At 38.8% G+C, this 19,849-nt stretch overlaps 1 protein-coding gene and 1 long non-coding RNA gene across 6 annotated transcripts; both read left to right on the top strand.

Moving 5' to 3' along the window:
• Positions 1–2,501: 2,501 nt before the first annotated feature.
• Positions 2,502–6,342, top strand: LOC307022642. Its single transcript, XR_013803465.1, has 6 exons — positions 2,502–2,680; positions 4,580–4,642; positions 4,830–4,898; positions 4,988–5,061; positions 5,490–5,601; positions 5,818–6,342. It is a non-coding gene; the product is annotated as an uncharacterized lncRNA (long non-coding RNA).
• Positions 6,343–11,522: 5,180 nt separating this feature from the next.
• LOC307022953 (uncharacterized protein) lies at positions 11,523–18,152 on the top strand. 5 transcript variants are annotated; one of them, XM_079655887.1, is made up of 7 exons: positions 11,523–11,591; positions 11,826–11,888; positions 12,076–12,144; positions 12,234–12,307; positions 12,738–12,849; positions 13,066–13,084; positions 17,177–18,152. In XM_079655887.1, the coding sequence occupies exon 7, from the start codon at positions 17,290–17,292 to the stop codon at positions 17,725–17,727; it is 438 nt and encodes a 145-aa protein (XP_079512013.1). In that variant the 5' UTR covers positions 11,523–11,591; positions 11,826–11,888; positions 12,076–12,144; positions 12,234–12,307; positions 12,738–12,849; positions 13,066–13,084; positions 17,177–17,289; the 3' UTR covers positions 17,728–18,152. The 5 variants fall into 5 exon arrangements, with proteins under 5 accessions (XP_079512013.1, XP_079512015.1, XP_079512016.1 ...); XM_079655889.1 differs by having other exon boundaries at positions 17,174–18,152; XM_079655888.1 differs by lacking the exon at positions 11,523–11,591 and adding an exon at positions 11,721–11,739.
• Positions 18,153–19,849: the final 1,697 nt, after the last annotated feature.

Raw genomic sequence — 19,849 nt, 5'->3', positions numbered from 1 at the left:
GTACACGTATGAGAGTCCTTGTTGTGTTTGTGATATATGAAACATAATGGTTCACTTTGTTAACAAGGAAACAATGCATTATTCATACACTTTGACAGTACATCTCCCCTTTGAAGCCAGTCTGCTTAACTGTTGCTGAACAGCACACAGTGCAGCGTGTAAGTTATAGAAAAGTGCTGAATGTTTCAAATATAGCTTAGTCATTTAGCATCTGGATACAAGGCTTTGCTGGTGTAACATTAAGAAAGTCAAAAGAGTCAGTCTGGATTGCAGAGTTTTTTTACATGAGGCACATCATTTCTCTTTATTCTGAGAAACATAATTTAACTTTGAAGATTATTTTTGTAAACCTATTCAGCAATTGTTGGTCAGCAAGATCTCCTAAATCAGAGCTGTGGTCTTTTCCTATTCAGTGTCATAGAAAGGCCTTGTAGCAGTCATTTTACTATTACCCTCATGTAATGTAATGTATGCCCACACATCAAAATACATCTCTGCTCACTGTTATTAGAATAGAGCATTCGTATCGTACTATCTTCCTGATTTTATTGTATATAGTTTATATTTGTGTTCAAGTGCCATGTTTAGAGCTTTAGTAAAGTGCATTCTCAGAAGGAAATACTTTTGTTGTTTGGAGCTACATGCTGCTAGGCTATAAATGTTGGGTAGTTATTTAGTCTTTTACTTTCAGTTTATAGTTACTGTAGCTAATGTAGCTACTATAGTTACTGTAGCTAATGTAGCTACAGTGGCTACTATAGTTACTGTAGCTAATATAGCTACGGTAGCTACTATAGTTAGTAGCTAATGTGGGCTGAACAAAGACACCATCGAACATGACGAACAAGTGGCAGAGCCGCCAACAAAAAAAAACTGGAAACTGCTTTCACAGATTTCCTTAAGGACTGGTTGAAGGATCTGCCCACTGTTGATTCGCACTACTGCAGAAGCACAGCAACCTACAAAGACAAGAAGTTCCTTCATCCAGGCACAGCCATCTCCCAACTACATAGGGAATATCAACAGGTAGCTGCAACTGCTGAGGTTGATGCTCTGCCAATCAAGGAGAGGACGTTTCAGGACTTTCAGTCCATGAAATATGGCATGCCCGTCAAGTGGCATCAGTTTTTTGACAATTTGCCACATAGGACACACACCCACAAACACACAAACAATCCCATACACACACCCCAAGACGACTGAGAAAGATTCAGGTGAGAAACTGATTTAAATGGAAAAGGCTTAGCTACAATTAAAAACACAGAGAAGAGCTGGAGGGAGAGGCACATGCCTCCTCAGCATTTGCTTTACTTTTGTTTTATTTAGCTAAGAGTGATTTAAGTTGTTTGCTATATTGAATTAAAGGGCCAACCACAGCCAAACTGCCCTCTGTTTCCTGAGTCTGTGTATGCTCCAGCATTTTAAACCGTTTGTGGCTGACCCAGCCCCATGGTCTGTCACAGTAGTGCGGGAAAGCAGTGCACCGTTTTGCCTAAGTCACTTACTCCAGAAGTAATAAGGCTTAAGTTGGGTTTCAAATTGCCTAAGTCACAACATGTTCAAGTAATCTAACTCTTATTTTACAAAGTGTTATTTGTACGTCAAGTCATTTTTTGAAAAACTTTCAAATACGACTTAGGCCATTAGTTTAAGAAGGTGACGATGTGTAACTGTGTGTGGTTAAAACAAATAAGTATATTACCAGGAATAATAAGCAACGACGAAAATCTGTGAATCAAAATGTAATAATAATGCATCATCAATATTTACTAAATGTATTGATATTCAAAAAAAGGTGTAGAAATTATTCCTTTGATTAACCCCTGGAGCGACCAGTGTGAATGTAACATTCATGAAAATAAAGGTTAGGCAAAAACACTTCTGTTCACACACATATTCAAGTGCAATCCGTGTCTTTATTGTTATCATGTTAACAAAAGGTGAACACGTAACATCACAGCTGCTAAGGACAAGTTGTGCGAGATGCACAAACTGAGGGAAAAGTATCTGAACAAGACGCATCATTCCACTTCCCCCTCCAGTTGTTGAGTACACAGTCTTCACCTAGTCCGCTGTCGTTTGGTTGTCCTCTATACCAAAATAAATATTTGGCTGCACACCCATCAGACCACATCCATCTTCTTTCTTTGGCCATGTCATGGAGTCCGATCCATGTTGCTCCCTCAGCAGGGTCAGAGCTTTTGATCAGGAATTTGACAAAATCCTCTTCCTCTGTACTGTGGATAGACACCAGGTTGCCTCCCTGGGACACACAGTAGAGCTCTGCATCAGCCCAGGTCCTCTCTGTGTTGAAGTACTTGTAGCAGCGGCCGTTGAAGGAGAACCAGAAGGAGGGACAGGTGTCTTGCTGTAGCTCAATTGGAGGGTCTTCTGAAGAAGACACAGCACCCAGAGGCAGGCCCAACAGGAAGAGGAAAACCAGCATGATGATGTCACCGTCTCTGTCTGTTAAAGTTGCACTGAACCGTTGGATCGAATGGAGATTGTGAAGGTTCAAGTGACAGGCTGCTTCTTTATATATGTGTGGGAATATGACGTCATTGTCACGTGACGTGATCACATGACCGGTGCCCGGTAAAATGTAAGTTATAAAAGTTTTGCCGGCAGTTTCAGAAAACCTTTCTCTCTTGGCTGCACGCTCTCCGTTATCTCCCTCAAGGTAGGACTCGAGGTGTTAAGATGGTTTTGTGGTCTTTTCAATGAACCTATGAAAGTGTCAGTTCAGTTTGGCTTTTATTAGGGCGAGAATGGCGGTTCTACGGGGTGGCAGCTGCCACCTCAGAAAAATGCCTTGCCACCCCATTTGGCAGCTTTGTTTTGAAAGAAAAGTTGTGGTTCATCGGACATTTATGAGAGAAAATCTCTAATGTCCGAGTGCAAGTGAATGCAGCACAAGACGCGAGCCTTGTAACCCCTCCCCCAATGGCATTCATTTTTTTTTAAATACGTTGTGTTGTAATATATATAATTATTTATTTTTCTTCTCAAGAGAGCACCAGAATGTGTATTTGATGTTAGTATTTCAAAAAATCTCCTGGGGAAGAATCCCCCGAGACCCCCCTGCAGGGGTTGGGTTTTCAACTCTTTCACCTGTGGGGAAATTGCAGGATTGGCTCCAGGTCGCCCTTTTTATTTACCACAAGACAAATGTGCCTTTTTATTTCATACAGTTCAATTTGGATTGAGACAGGGAAATGATCTAAACCTCACGCGTGGCGTTTCACTATCAAGGGGAGCGTGTATGTAATTACATTGCAAATACTGACTTGAGCCCAACCACTGTATGGGTTAGCCGGCCCTACCACAGATTAGCCAACACAAACACTCTGGCACCGCAACTGTTTGCGGTCTACTATGACAGAGAAGAGCCTGTCAAGTTTGGCTGTACTCAGCATTGAATCAAAACGCACCATAGCTTTAAATCTTAATAAGTTTGTGAGGCGTTTTGCTGATCAAGATGGTAATCGCCACATTCAGCTGTTATAGACATGCCAACTTGATGCTCTGCTCACGGATGAGTCGATGAGAATAATAAACTGTTTAAGAAGATGACCCTACATGTGTATATATATGTTTTTTCTTTGTGGGGGTCTGTCCCCCAAAAACTGTTTAAAGTCCTGAGAAAGTCAAATAAGACGGTGTGTAAAACTTCACTGCCCAGCCAAAAAAAAGTAACCACTTTGATTTAACTAGGCCAGTAGGTAAGGGCTTTCCACTGGATAATAACTGCAGCGATGTATATATTTTAGCTGAATACACGTTTTTTTTAACCCTAACTGATGCAGTTAGTCACTTCTTTAATGTCTGTTCTTTCTGATGTAAAGTCAAGGTCGTAACTGTTTGCAATGAAGTTGTGGGGCGCTGAACTGTTCCTTTGATTCTTTTGAATTATGATAGTAGTTACTGGTCTTTCAAATTTGAAGGAGGGTGAGCAAGCATCTTGAGGAACATTCATCATTAACTCTCCAAAAACTATAGTTTATTTAATAATAACACTGAATATGTGAATCATAAAAGGGATTGACAGCTGATAGGAATAATATGATTGTTAATATTATCATATTCATACAGACACACATCGATGAGACAGTTAATTAATGTACTTATTGCAGCAGTCTGCATATTTGGTACCCCTGCTGGTCTAAGAGTGAAACCAACTCATTCAGTTAAAATGCATTAAATTACGTGTGCCACCTTATATATTTATATTTAAGGCTTTACTGATGTGCCACAATAATGTCACCTAATGTTATTGAGTTAAAATATCAATATTGTGGCTTTCCAAGTTAACATTGATTGATATGACTGCGATTTAAATCAGCATATACTTCTGCCAGGGGATGCCACCCCTGAAATTCTCCTGCCATCCTCTTGCCACCCCATGAATATTTGTCTAGATCCGCCCCTGGGCGAGATTAAGATACGTTTTTCCATCATGGAGGGAAACTCTTCTGAAATTCAAAGCACGAGACCTGGTCTGTTACAAGCAATGTGTTTTTTATATGGTGTTTTACTAAACGTTGTAATAGTTTTTATTCAACTTGTACGTGTTTTGCAGAGTGTATAGCTGAGTATGAGCGTTTCCCCGGATTGAGCCAGGAGGATCTATTACTCTGTCAAAGTAAGCCTGTTTTTTAACCTTCTTTAATGTTATATTGAATTGGTGTTTGAGCTGGCAACTATTATGTTGCGTTTGTTTTTTAAAAAGACTACTGTCCTCTAGTGCTTTTTTAGTTTTATTTTCTGTCAATTGTTTTCTTGTGTGCAGATTGTGGGCAATATAATTGACTTAGTGTTTGTGTTACAAGCTCCTCTCCCTCTGTGGGAACCTTGTCTGCTTTCAGTGTAGGGACTGCACCGTGTGACACTTTAAAAGGGTGAGTAAATTAACTCTCACTGTAATCATTTTGTAGAAGTGTGGTGCTTTGAGTAGTGCATGCTTTTGTTCTCTTTGTGTCCCTCACAGTTAACAGGCATTGTGACCTGGTGGACCAGACCTGCCCATCTGAGGAGAGGAAACCCACCATGTAATAGTGTAAAGTATGTTCACCCTTTTACCTGTTGACAGCTGCTGAACATTGACATTTTAACATGTATATTTGTGAAATAAAACTGCATTCCATTTGGTCATGAATGCCTCTGTTATTGTCCTTGTGAAGGGAAGCCCCACAATCTGCAAAACAACTTTAGATTTAGATTGAGGGTCCACAGGTTCCTCCGTCCCCTTAACAGGAGTTGGTGTTGTCCGCTATTTGAAGGTGACCCCAGCCAGTTACCACATATTTATCAGAGAGGGTGTTTTCATTGTTGGCCTAATACATTATTGCTCAACTGAACTTGGCAACACTTAACTTAAGCAAAAACAGACTACCTGCTCACCTGGAGATGCTGCACTATACCTTCTATACATTTTTTACAAGAGTAAATGAAGATATTAAATCAAATTTTGGCACTGCTAAACATTACAGGACAAAAAAAAGTTATCTTACTATCTCCAGAAGATGTTGGTCGGGAGGGATAATGATCTGTTAAAATATACGCTTTATAGCAAATGAAGACCAAGCTGCCCATCACATAAAGGTTTGTAAACATTGAATTGAGCCACCACATTACCACAAATAATTTCTTGCTTGGGAAAATGAAGATGAACATTTGTCAAAAAAGACCATAAGCTTGTGTGGATATATGTATAAAACATAATGTATTCATTTCAGGGGAGACTTATTGCTTTGTGTCTAATCTTCTTTTCATTCACAACTGATCGTCACACTGACTTGCTCCTCTGCTGCCCTCCAGTGGCCACAAGGCACAACAGGTACTTTTACATTACAGCATGTAGCTCCAAAGCACACAAGAGTTTCCTTCTGAAAATGCACTTTACTAAACCTCTGAACATGGCACATGAACCTGTCACCTCAACACAAATATAAACTATATACAATACATTAGGAATATAGTACAATACGAATGCTCTAATAACTGAGCAGAGATTTGTCTTTACGTGTTTGCGTAATGTACAGGGTAATATTAAAATAACTGCTACAAGGCCTTTCTATGACACAGACCAACAGAAAAGATGATGTGCCTCATGTTAAAAAAATTCTGCAAGCCAGACGGACTTTTTTCACTTTTTTAATGTTACACCAGCAAAGCCTTGTACCCAGATGCTAAATGACTACTAAGCTACATTTGAAACATTCAGCACTTTTCTATAACTTAGAGGATGCACTGTCTGCTGCTCAGCAACAGTTAAGGAGACTGGCTTTAAAGGGAAGATACTGTCAAAGTGTATGAATAATGCATTGTTTCCTTGTTAACAAAGTGAACCATTATGTTGCATATATCACAAACAGGACTTTCATAGTATACATGTGTCTTGTGGCCAAAGGCACGTTAACAGCTGAACAGTGACCTGGTTCAATAAGATGTCATATCTCAGTTGCTCAACACAAGCTATGCCAGATGCACAAACTGAGTGATAAGAATAATCATGGAAATCACTCCATGTGTGAACTGTGATCAAAACCGTAGTTGGTGTGGACAGTCTTCATTTCCATCATTGTTGGGCTCTCCTGAACTCTAAAAGACAAAGATAATGAACCCTAAATTGCTCCTGATTGCATGGCGATCAGTGTGAGTGTGAATCTTGTTCTCCCTTAGCAGGTGCATGCACTATATGAATGTGTGTATCCTGCTGTTCAGCTTGACTTATGTCAAAGTCAGTTGAGGGGTTACGAGAGTGGAACAGTGCTATATAAATGCTGCCAATTTACCATATACACGATTTCTGTCTCCTTCCTTTCCATGATCTTTGAACTGAAGCTGATATAGTTTTTGGTTATTTGGGGAGTTTAAACTTTTAATACTGTTGTCCAGGGTGTGGTCCGTTTGCATTAGTCATATATTATATTAGTTATGCACAGGATTGTGGGCACTTTTGTTTCACCCGGTTCTTTTCCAGTACCTCTTCAATCAAATAACACAAAGGAAAAACCCAAGAAGTTTGACTTTTAAAAAAAAATGATGATCAATCAACCAATGGTTTGTTTTAATACTTTAGATTGTTTTTGTTTCCCAACAAAAACCAAGAATCATTCATTTTATTTGAATTGCATTGAAATCTGAGACGCAGGTGATGATAAGCATTTCTGTATTCACCATGCTGCCACTTTTTGAGTTTCACGCCATGCCTGCCTCTAGGCAAGTACTAAGGTATATTGAATAGTGCAATATATATATATATATATATATATATATATTATACTCTGTAATCCTAACTATATCTGATAGCTCAAGCCCTCCTTTTGTTAGTCTTTCTTTAAAACAACGGAGAGGATGAATGTCTTGTTTATTAGAAAATAGTACTGTTGAGTACATTTTAGGGTTTGTACGTTTACGTCCATGTGAAAGATAAACATAAGTTTTGTCCCTGTCCATTAAACACCTGTTGTTCCCATAACCAGAAAAAGAGAGATGGTACTTTTCCCAATAAATCATGTCGCTAAGAGGCTTATCACTTTGAAGCATTCCTAAATCAAATCTGTGCAAAAGTTCAAGTTTATTGAACAAAATAACACAAACAATAACCAAAGCAGGACTATACGGTCAACAGAAAAGAGCAAGTTCAGCCCGTTGGTCATCCACACACCAGGTGCCGTACATACCTGCACATCCATGTGGTCATTGAATGATATACAACTGTGTGTGGTTCAAACAAATAAGTAGAATACCAGGAATAATAAGCAACGGCTCAAATCTGCGTATCAAAATGTAATAATAATGCATCATCAATATTATTTACTAAATGTTTTGATATTTAAAAAAAGGTGTGGAAATAATTCCTTTGATTAAATCCTTTCATGCATGAATTATGAAAGCCTCACTCAGGATTTTTTTACCAAGTGTTTGTATTGCTCTTGGGGCATTATTAAAAACAAGATTTTAACTCTAGTTTTTTTTTTAACTAGTTTTTTCAAATTTAGAAAAAATATGTTTTATATGTCCACTCAGGTGGACAGTAAAGTCTAAACTGAAAACTTGATAAATAAAGATGTGCAAACTTAAAATTACATTATAATAACTTAAGTATATATATTTAAGGTCCAAAAAGATATTGCAAATGAAGTATTTTCGAGAAGAGCAGTAACAGTATGAAGTTTAGTTGGAATTTAGCCAGTGATGCATGACGCCTACGGGATTAGTTTTGTATCATAAAGATAAAGCAACACTTTCTCAGAATAAAGCAAAACTATGAGTTTAAAAGAACTACACCACAGATCATACAGTGCAACTCATGCAGCAAACTCCGGAGTCCACTCGGCCACGTTAGTGTCGGTGTCTCCTGGGGAGTTTCCATGAACATATCAGACTTATCTTATGGATTGCTGTGCATTATACTTGTGTTGTGTAGTTTATACTTTATTCCAACTTTAAATATTTTAATACCTGAACACACTGCTGCTGTTAAATAATTTCCCAATTTGGGATTGATGAAGTGTCTGTCTGTCTATTTATTTATTTATTTGATAGATAAAAAAAACACATCTATGTATTTTCAAGCTAAAGGTGATACACAATAATAAACTGTATACTATTATTTTTTCAAAGACATGTTACATTTCAAAAGCATATATTGCTATGTTTAGGACAAACAATTAAAGACTGCTTTAATTTAACAAATTCTACAATAAAAAAGGGGCAGATTTGCTTTTACAGACCTAGGTTGCATACCAACACAATTAGGACCATGCTCACATCTTACTATGTTGGTCTGAAGAGCTAAAGCATTCATACACAATGGATCAAAACTGTGTTGTCTCATTATCCTGTGAGAAAATGATATACATATAGCATTAAAAACTCGACATACTATTCCTAGCCTGAGGAAGATATGAATAATCAACAGATTTGAATGGAATCTCTAACATTTTCATGTAGAATAAAGACAAAAGAGTGATTATAAAAATTAAATGTATTGAAATTTGAACCAGAAGAAGAAGTCTCACAAATATACGTGCTGGTACGGGCTGGTGTAACATTAAGAAAGTCAAAAGAGTCAGTCTGGATTGCAGAGTTTTTTTACATGAGGCACATCATTTCTCTTTATTCTGAGAAACATAATCTAACTTTGAAGATTATTTTTTTTAAACCTATTCAGCAATTGTTGGTCAGCAAGATCTCCTAAATCAGAGCTGTGGTCTTTTCCTATTCAGTGTCATAGAAGGGCCTTGTAGCAGTCATTTTACTATTACCCTCATACCCACACATCAAAATACATCTCTGCTCACTGTTATTAGAGCATTCGTATCGTACTATCTTCCTGATTTTATTGTATATAGTTTATATTTGTGTTCAAGTGCCATGTTTAGAGCTTTAGTAAAGTGCATTCTCAGAAGGAAATACTTTTGTGGTTTGGAGCTACATGCTGCTAGGCTATAAATGTTGGGTAGTTATTTAGTCTTACTTTCACAGTTTATAGTTACTGTAGCTACCGAAGCTACTATAGTTACTGTAGCTAATGTAGCTACGGTGGCTACTATAGTTACTGTAATTAATATAGCTACGGTGGCTACTATAGTGACTGTAGCTAATATAGCTACGGTGGCTACTATAGTTACTGTAGCTAATATAGCTACGGTGGCTACTATAGTTACTGTAGCTAATATAGCTACGGTGGCTACTATAGTTAGTAGTTAATGTGAGCTGAACAAAGACACCATCGAACATGACGAACAAGTGGCAGAGCCGCCAACAAAAAAAAAACTGGAAACTGCTGTCACAGATTTCCTTAAGGACTGGTTGAAGGATCTGCCCACTGTTGATTCGCACTACTGCAGAAGCACAGCAACCTACAAAGACAAGAAGTTCCTTCACCCAGGCACAGCCATCTCCCAACTACATAGGGAATATCAACAGGTAGCTGCAACTGCTGAAGTTGATGCTCTGCCAATCAAGGAGAGGACGTTTCAGGACTTTCAGTCCATGAAACATGGCATGCCCGTCGAGTGGCATCAGTTTTTTTACAATTTGCCACATAAGACACACACCACAAACACACACTCTCAAACAAACCCATACACACACCCCAAGATGACTGAGAAAGATTCAGGTGAGAAACTGATTTAAATGGAAAAGGCTTAGCTACAATTAAAAACAGAGAAGAGCTGGAGGGAGAGGCACATGCCTCCTCAGCATTTGCTTTACTTTTGTTTTATTTAGCTAAGAGTGATTTAAGTTGTTTGCTATATTGAATTAAAGGGCCAACCACAGCCAAACTGCCCTCTGTTTCCTGAGTCTGTGTATGCTCCAGCATTTTAAACCGTTTGTGGCTGACCCAGCCCCATGGTCTGTCACAGTAGTGCGGGAAAGCAGTGCACCGTTTTGCCTAAGTCACTTACTCCAGAAGTAGTAAGGCTTAAGTTGGGTTTCAAATTGCCTAAGTCACAACATGTTCAAGTAATCCAACTCTTCTTTTACACAGTGTTATTTGTACGTCAAGTCATTTTTTGAAAAACTTTCAAATAGGACTTAGGCCATTAGTTTAAGAAGGTGACGATGTGTAACTGTGTGTGGTTAAAACAAATAAGTATATTACCAGGAATAATAAGCAACGACAAAAATCTGTGAATCAAAATGTAATAATAATGCATCAATATTTACTAAATGTATTGATATTCAAAAAAAGGTGTAGAAATTATTCCTTTGATTAACCCCTGGAGCGACTACTGTGAATGTAACATTGATGAAAATAAAGGTTAGACAAAAGCACTTCTGTTCACACACATATTCAAGTGTACATCTGTGTCTTTATTGTTATCATGTTAACAAAAGGTGAACACGTAACATCACAGCTGCTAAGGACAAGTTGTGCGAGATGCACAAACTGAGGGAAAAGTATTTGAACAAGACGCATCATTCCACTTCCCCCTCCAGTTGTTGAGTACACAGTCTTCACCTATTCCGCTGTCGTTTGGTTGTCCTCTATACCAAAATAAATACTTGGCTGCACACCCATCAGACCACATCCATCTTCTTTCTTTGGCCATGTCATGGAGTCCGATCCATGTATATCCCTCAGCAGGGTCAGAGCTTTTGATCAGGAATTTGACAAAAACCTCTTCCTCTGTACTGTGGATAGACACCAGGTTGCCTCCCTGGGACACACAGTAGAGCTCTGCATCAGCCCAGGTCCTCTCTGTGTTGAAGTACTTGTAGCAGCGGCCGTTGAAGGAGAACCAGAAGGAGGGACAGGTGTCTTGCTGTAGCTCAATTGGAGGGTCATCTGAAGAAGACACAGCACCCAGAGCCAGGCCCAACAGGAAGAGGAAAACCAGCATGATGATGTCACCGTCTCTGTCTGTTAAAGTTGCACTGAACCGTTGGATCGAATGGAGATTGTGAAGGTTCAAGTGACAGGCTGCTTCTTTATATATGTGTGGGGAAATGACGTCATGGTCACGTGGCGTGATCACATGACCGGTGCCCGGTAAAATGTAAATTATAAAAATGTTGCCGGCAGTTTCAGAAAACCTTTCTCTCTTGGCTGCACGCTCTCCGTTATCTCCCTCAAAGTAGGACTCGAGGTTTTAAGATGGTTTTGGGGTCTTTTCAATGAATCTATGAAAGTGTCAGTTCAGTTTGGCTTTTATTAGGGCGAGATTAAGATACGTTTTCCCATCATGGAGGGAAACTCTTCTGAAATTCAAAGCACGATACCTGGTCTGTTACAACAAGCAATGTGTTTTTTATATGGTGTTTTACTAAACGTTGTAATAGTTTTTAAGCAACTTGTACGTGTTTTGCAGAGTGTATAGCTGAGTATGAGCGTTTCCCCGGATTGAGCCAGGAGGATCTATTACTCTGTCAAAGTAAGCCTGTTTTTTAACCTTCTTTAATGTTATATTGAATTGGTGTTTGAGCTGGCAACTATTATGTTGCGTTTGTTTTTTAAAAAGACTACTGTCCTCTAGTGCTTTTTTAGTTTTATTTTCTGTCAATTGTTTTCTTGTGTGCAGATTGTGGGCAATATAATTGACTGAGTGTTTGTGTTACAAGCTCCTCTCCCTCTGTGGGAACCTTGTCTGCTTTCAGTGTAGGGACTGCACCGTGTGACACTTTAAAAGGGTGAGTAAATTAACTCTCACTGTAATCATTTTGTAGAAGTGTGGTGCTTTGAGTAGTAAATGCTTTTGTTCTCTTTGTGTCCCTCACAGTTAACAGGCATTGTGACCTGGTGGACCAGACCTGCCCATCTGAGGAGAGGAAACCCACCATGTAATAGTGTAAAGTATGTTAACCCTTTTACCTGTTGACAGCTGCTGAACATTGACATTTTAACATGTATATTTGTGAAATAAAACTGCATTCCATTTGGTCATGAATGCCTCTGTTATTGTCCTTGTGAAGGGAAGCCCCACAATCTGCAAAACAACTATAGATTTAGATTGAGGGTCCACAGGTTCCTCCATCCCCTTAACAGGAGTTGGTGTTGTCCGCTATTTAAAGGTGACCCCAGCCACAGTTACCACATATTTATCAGAGAGGGTGTTTTCATTGTTGGCCTAATACATTATTGCTCAACTGAACTTGGCAACACTTAACTTAAGCAAAAACAGACTACCTGCTCACCTGGAGATGCTGCACTATACCTTCTATACATTTTTTACAAGAGTAAATGAAGATATTAAATCAAATGTTGTCACTGCTAAACCTTACAGGACAAAAAAAAGTTCTCTTACTATCTCCAGAAGATGTTTGTCGGGAGGGATAATGATCTGTTAAAATATACGCTTTATAGCAAATGAAGACCAAGCTGCCCATGACATAAAGGTTTGTAAACATTGAATTGAGCCACCACATTACCACAAATAATTTCTTGCTTGGGAAAATGAAGATGAACATTTGGCAAAAAAGACCATAAGCTTGTGTGGATATATGTAAAAAACATAATGTATTCATTTCAGGGGAGACTTATTGCTTTGTGTCTAATCTTCTTTTCATTCACAACTGATCGTCGCACTGACTTGTTCCTCTGCTGCCCTCCAGTGGCCACAAGGCACAACAGGTACTTTTACATTACAGCATGTAGCTCCAAAGCACACAAGAGTTTCCTTCAGAAAATGCACTTTACTAAACCTCTGAACATGGCACATGAACCTGTCACCTCAACACAAATATAAACTATATACAAAACATTAGGAATATAGTACAATATGAATGCTCTAATAACTGAGCAGAGATTTGTTTTTGTGTTTGCGTAATGTACAGGGTAATATTAAAATAACTGCTACAAGGCCTTTCTATGATACAGACCAACAGAAAAGATGATGTGCTTCATGTTAAAAAATTCTGCAAGCCAGACGGACTCTTTTCACTTTTTTAATGTTACACCAGCAAAGCCTTGTACCCAGATGCTAAATGACTACTAAGCTACATTTGAAACATTCAGCACTTTTCTATAACTTAGAGGATGCACTGTCTGCTGCTCAGCAACAGTTAAGGAGACTGGCTTTAAAGGGAAGATGCTGTCAAAGTGTATGAATAATGCATTGTTTCCTTGTTAACAAAGTGAACCATTATGTTGCATATATCACAAACAGGACTTTCATAGTATACATGTGTCTTGTGGCCAAAGGCACGTTAACAGCTGAACAGTGACCTGGTTCAATAAGATGTCATATCTCAGTTGCTCAACACAAGCTATGCCAGATGCACAAACTGAGTGATAAGAATAATCATGGAAATCATTCCATGTGTGAACTGTGATCAAAACCGTAGTTGGTGTGGACAGTCTTCATTTCCATCATTGTTGGGCTCTCCTGAACTCTAAGAGACAAAGATAATGAACCCTAAATTGCTCCTGATTGCATGGCGATCAGTGCGAGTGTGAATCTTGTTCTCCCTTAGCAGGTGCATGCACTATATTAATGTGTATATCCTGCTGTTCAGCTTGACTTAGGTCAAAGTCAGTTGAGGGGTTACGAGAGTGGAACAGTGCTATATAAATGCTGCCAATTTACCATAAACACGATTTCTATCTCCTTCCTTTCCATGATCTTTGAACTGAAGCTGATATCGTTTTTGGTTATTTGGGGAGTTTAAACTTTTAATACTGTTGTCCAGGGTGTGGTCTGTTTGCATTAGTCATATATTATATTAGTTATGCACAGGATTGTGGGCACTTTTGTTTCACCCGGTTCTTTTCCAGTACCTCTTTAATCAAATAACACAAAGGAAAAACCCAAGAAGTTTGACTTTTTTTTGAAAATGATGATCAATCAACAAATGGTTTGTTTGAATACTTTAGATTGTTTTTGTTTCCCAACAAAAACCAAGAATCATTTATTTTATTTGAATTGCATTGAAATCTGAGACGCAGGTGATGATAAACATTTCTGTATTCACCATGCTGCCACTTTTTGAGTTTCACGCCATGCCTGCCTCTATGCAAGTACTAAGGTATATTGAATAGTGCAATATATATATTATACTCTGTAATCTTAACTATATCTGATAGCTCAAGCCCTCCTTTTGTTAGTCTTTCTTTAAAACAACGGAGAGGATGAATGTCTTTATCAGAAAATAGTACTGTTGAGTACATTTTAGGGTTTGTACGTTTACGTCCATGTGAAAGATAAACATAAGTTTTGTCCCTGTCCATTAAACACGTGTTGTTCCCATAACCAGAAAAAGAGAGATGGTACTTTTCCCAATAAATCATGTCGCGAAGAGGCTTATCACTTTGAAGCATTCCTAAATCAATTCTGTGCAAAAGTTAAAGTTTATTGAACAAAATAACACAAACAATAACCAAAGCAGGACTATACGGTCAACAGAAAAGAGCAAGTTCAGCCCGTTGGTCATCCACACACCAGGTGCCGTACATACCTGCACATCCATGTGGTCATTGAATGATATACAACTGTGTGTGGTTCAAACAAATAAGTAGAATACCAGGAATAATAAGCAACGGCTCAAATCTGCGTATCAAAATGTAATAATAATGCATCATCAATATTATTTACTAAATGTTTTGATATTTAAAAAAAGGTGTGCAAATAATTCCTTTGATTAAATCCTTTCATGCATGAATTATGAAAGCCTCACTCAGGATTTTTTTACCAAGTGTTTGTATTGATCTTGGGGCATTATTAAAAACAAGATTTTAACTCTATTTTTGCAAACTTAAAATTACATGATAATAACTTAAGTATATATATTTAAGGTCCAAAAAGATATTGCAAATGAAGTACTTTCGAGAAGAGCAGTAACAGTATGAAGTTTAGTTGGAAGTGATGCATGACGCCTACGGGATTAGTTTTGTATCATAAAGATAAAGCAACACTTTCTCAGAATAAAGCAAAACTATGAGTTTAAAAGAACTACACCACAGATCATACAGTGCAACTCATGCAGCAAACTCCGGAGTCCACTCGGCCACGTTAGTGTCGGTGTCTCCTGGGGAGTTTCCATGAACATATCAGACTTATCTTATGGATTGCTGTGCATTATACTTGTGTTGTGTAGTTTACACTTTATTCCAACTTTAAATATTTTAATACCTGAACACACTGCTGCTGTTAAATAATTTCCCAATTTGGGATTGATGAAGTGTCTGTCTGTCTATTTATTTATTTGATAGATTAAAAAAACACATCTATTTTCAAGCTAAAGGTGATACACAATATAAAATGTATACTATTATTTTTTCAAAGACATGTTACATTTCAAAAGCATATATTGCTATGTTTAGGACAAACAATTAAAGACTGCTTTAATTTAACAAATTCTACAATAAAAAAGGGGCAGATTGCTTTTACAGACCTAGGTTGCATACCAACACAATTAGGACCATGCTCACATCTTACTATGTTGGTCTGAAGAGCTAAAGCATTCATACACAATGGATCAAAACTGTGTTGTCTCATTATCCTGTTAGAAAATGATATACATATAGCATTAAAAACTCGACATACTATTCCTAGCCTGAGGAAGATATGAATAATCAACAGATTTGAATGGAATCTCTAACATTTTCATGTAGAATAAAGACAAAAGAGTGATTATACAAATTACATTTATTGAAATTTGAACCAGAAGAAGAAGTCTCACAAATATACGTGCAGGTACGGGCTAATGTTGCCCGGGCAACGGCCCGTTTGGCCTTTTTGGCTGACCTGCCCCTCTGGAGAGAGCAAGTTTGTTTTTCTTTGTTCTGTTGTGGCCGAATCAACATGATAAGCCCACAATTATTATTGTAGCGTCTCGCTACGGGAAACACACTTTGTCAGCGCTGTCATCTGCCGGTGCGTTAAGACCACCTCAGTGCCGGATTTTGGAAACTTGATTTTGAGTTGTCTCATGGCAGTTAGGGTATAACGGACAAACCAGGGGACTTTACTTCCTCTTGATACCGTCGGTTATTTACAAAAAAAACACCTAAATATACATGTTATTGTGCTTCTGTCTTTCTGTGTCTTTTCATCTGTAAACTCCCTCAACGGGGCCGCTCGCTCTATTTTCTTGATCGCCCTCTCACGGGTGAACAGTTCGATGTCCCGCTGATTTTGTAGGATTGCTGCCATGTCTCTACCACTTTAGTTTGACCATCTCTGTTATTAAGTTATGGAATACTAAATAAATAAGTAATTAGATAGGCTTACTGCGCTCATAAAGAATGATAAGAATAAGAACAATGCGTATTGAACTGGTTTAATTAATTAATGAGTTTATTTAAGCTAATTCGTTAGAAGCCCTATTTTATCAGAATGTCTGCACAGCAGTTACAAAAGTCAAACTACATTAAAACAGGATTGTCCCCATTTTGTCTTTAATAGTTACTAACATTAGATATTTTAATGAGATATGGACCGCAAAACAAAAATGTTCCCTGGTTTTCATTTTTAAAATCAAGTCACCGAATGCAAGTAGTCGCCTTAGCTTATTTTGTTATGAGATGTGAATTACTGTTCAATTTAGTTGATGTAATAATTGTTTGGTTTCTTTTACGTTAAAAACAAGTTACAATTTTCAAAAGGTCTTATGTTTTTCTTCGGGGGGAGGCCCTTTTTCCAGTTTAGAGCAATAGCCCCTCCAAATGTCTGCGCACGTTCCTGCTCACTCTCATATACTCTTTGACTCTATTTTGGCCAAGTAGAACCCATCTTCAGCACCAACCACATCGAGAAGTTTGCAGACGACACTACTGTGGTGGGTCTCATCAGCAACAACGATGAGTGTAACTACAGGAAGGAAGTGAACCAGCTGGCCATGTGGTGCCAAAACAACAACCTATTCCTCAACCTGGAGAAAACAAAGGAGATAGTTGTTGACTTCAGGAGAACCCACCGTCGACCCCCTCTCCCCCTGACCATCAACGGCGCTGCTGTGGAGCAGGTGACCAGCACCAAATTCCTTGGGGTGACCATCACTGATGACCTCACCTGGAAAATCAACACCACCGCACTAGCGAGGAAAGCCCAGCAGCGCCTGTACTTCATCCGGAAGCTCAAGCGAGCCGGAGCATCACCCCCCATCGTGCTGTCCTTTTATCGAGGCGCCACCGAGAGCATCCTCAGCAGCTGTATCACGCTGTGGTTCGGAAGCTGCACCGCCTCCAACCGTAAGAGCCTGCAGCGCATAGTGAACTCTGCCAAGAGGATCATCGGTCTCCCGCCTCACCCGCAAAGCACTCAGCATTGTGGGTGACTCCACCCACCCCTCCAACAGCCTCTTCAGCCTCCTGGCTTCAGGAAGAAGGTTCCGCAGCCTCAGCTCGGGCACCGTCAGGCTGGGGAACAGCTTCCTCCACCAGGGGTCAGGATGCTGAACTCTCTCCCCTCCCTCCCTCCCTCCCTCCCTCTCTCCCCCCCTCTGTCATCTCTCCCCTGAACTCTCCACCCTGCCTCCGACCTTTCTCCCCTGCCCCAAATGGTCCTGAACTTTCAACTGTATGCCCCGGTTATCTAGCCCCTTTGTTTTGTTTAATGTATACCATTGTGTAGGCCCATTTTTTGTTTTTTTTTGTTTGATGTATATATGTCACACTGTAGGACCTCGATAAACTATATTTCGAGATTTCTGGATGTACAACATGTAGAATTATTGACAATAAAGCTGACTTTGACTTTTGACTTTGAATGAGTAAAGACGGTCTTCCTGGTTGAACTTGCGCTGAGCTTCATTTGTTTTTCATTTAATTCTTCATTTTTTGATCACTTCCACATGTTCTCCATCAGCTTCGTATGGCACCTTGGAAATAACACAAGAAGAACATCCTGTTTTTGTTTTTGAAAGACAAACCTTTATTAATGATCCAAACATTTAATTTGATCACACATCCCATCAGTAAAGTCAATGATTTCATGACCAGTTTCACTTTATCCATCCCATGAATGTGTTTCACCTCAGCTATTTCAAACAGAATCAGACATGATTTCCTTATTGATTATTATCATGATAAGTTATGTTCTATAAAACATCAGAGTACCCACTTTCTATTTGGACAACAACAACAACAATTAGTCTGCAAAACAATAACATTTTATTTCCCGAGCAAAGACTCTGAGCTATTTACAGGAGAATAATAAATGATGTACTTATTGATTATGATCATGACAGTAAGTAATATCATTTTAAATAAACGTTTTATGATGAAATAAGTGTTATAACCATCTGGGGAACTCATGTGTTAGTTAATTTGGGCAACAATAACATTTAATCCGTCAAAAATAATACATGTGATTATAAATGTCCCTATTGTTTTAGAAAGTGGCCAGAATAAAATGTGTACAATAAAAGAAGCTCTGCTGCTTTCTCTCTGAAGACTCGTGCATTACAAGGGAAACAACAACATGAATCAAAAGAAATATCCAACACATATTTAGAGCAAAGTTTACATTTCCTCCTGAGCAGTGACAGCCTCCATGGCTACACAGACACAGGAAGGAGCCGGAAGAAAGTCCAACATTTACAGAACAACTCATGAGAAGATGTTGAAACACATCCCATCATGTTTGATTGACAGCTGATCTCTGCAGTGAAGACATGGACAATCAGCTCTGATGGACACACGGTGGGTTTAAGAATCAGAAGAGCTCCTCCAAGGACTTCAGGCTATTTGAGTTTACAAAACTCAGCAGTGTTTCCAGAAGTCTGATAAAGAAAAACTCCAGCATGTAGCGGCTGAGTGAACGTGGTCTGGACTCTGTGGAGGAGAGTCGTGGTTTCAGACACGCTGTAGAAGGACAGAACACCTGCTCTGTGATTCAGGTACACTCCTACTCTGGAGGACGGAGGACCTGAGACGGGAGTTTTGATACTGTTGTAACAAAATCCATAACTGTTTTGGAAACAATCTAAGGACCAAGATTTGTCATTGTTTCCAAATAAACTTTCCATCCCTGCTCTGCTGATTTTCTTGTATGCTGTAATGTAAAAGTACCTGTTGTGCCTTGTGGCCACTGGAGGGCAGCAGAGGAGCAAGTCAGTATGACGATCAGTTGTGAATGAAAAGAAGATTAGAGACAAAGCAATAAGTCTCCCTGCCTGAAATGAATACATTATGTTTTATACATATATCCACACAAGCTTATGGTCTTTTTTGCCAAATGTTCATCTTCATTTTTCCCAAGCTAGGAATTATTTGTGGTAATGTGGTGGCTCAATTCAATGTTTACAAACCTTTATGTGATGGGCAGCTTGTATGGGGGTTATTCCCTATCTTTATTCAAGAGTTTGGTATTTAAATTTGAGAGTATACTTTATTGATTTCTTTCCCTCAAACTCTGTCCTCGCACTCTAATAGTGCCTGCTTGCACATAGATTTGCT

The sequence above is a fragment of the Notothenia rossii genome, assembly GCF_949606895.1.
Source record: "Notothenia rossii genome assembly, chromosome: 10".
Lineage (NCBI taxonomy): Eukaryota > Metazoa > Chordata > Actinopteri > Perciformes > Nototheniidae > Notothenia > Notothenia rossii.
The sequence above is the reverse complement of the archived record's forward strand: the minus strand, read 5'-3'. Positions and strand labels throughout refer to the sequence as shown.

Bases quoted from the DNA above. Each gene is read 5' to 3' on its own strand.
- LOC307022953 (XM_079655890.1), top strand. From the start codon at position 17,290: ATGTGGTGCCAAAACAACAACCTATTCCTCAACCTGGAGAAAACAAAG.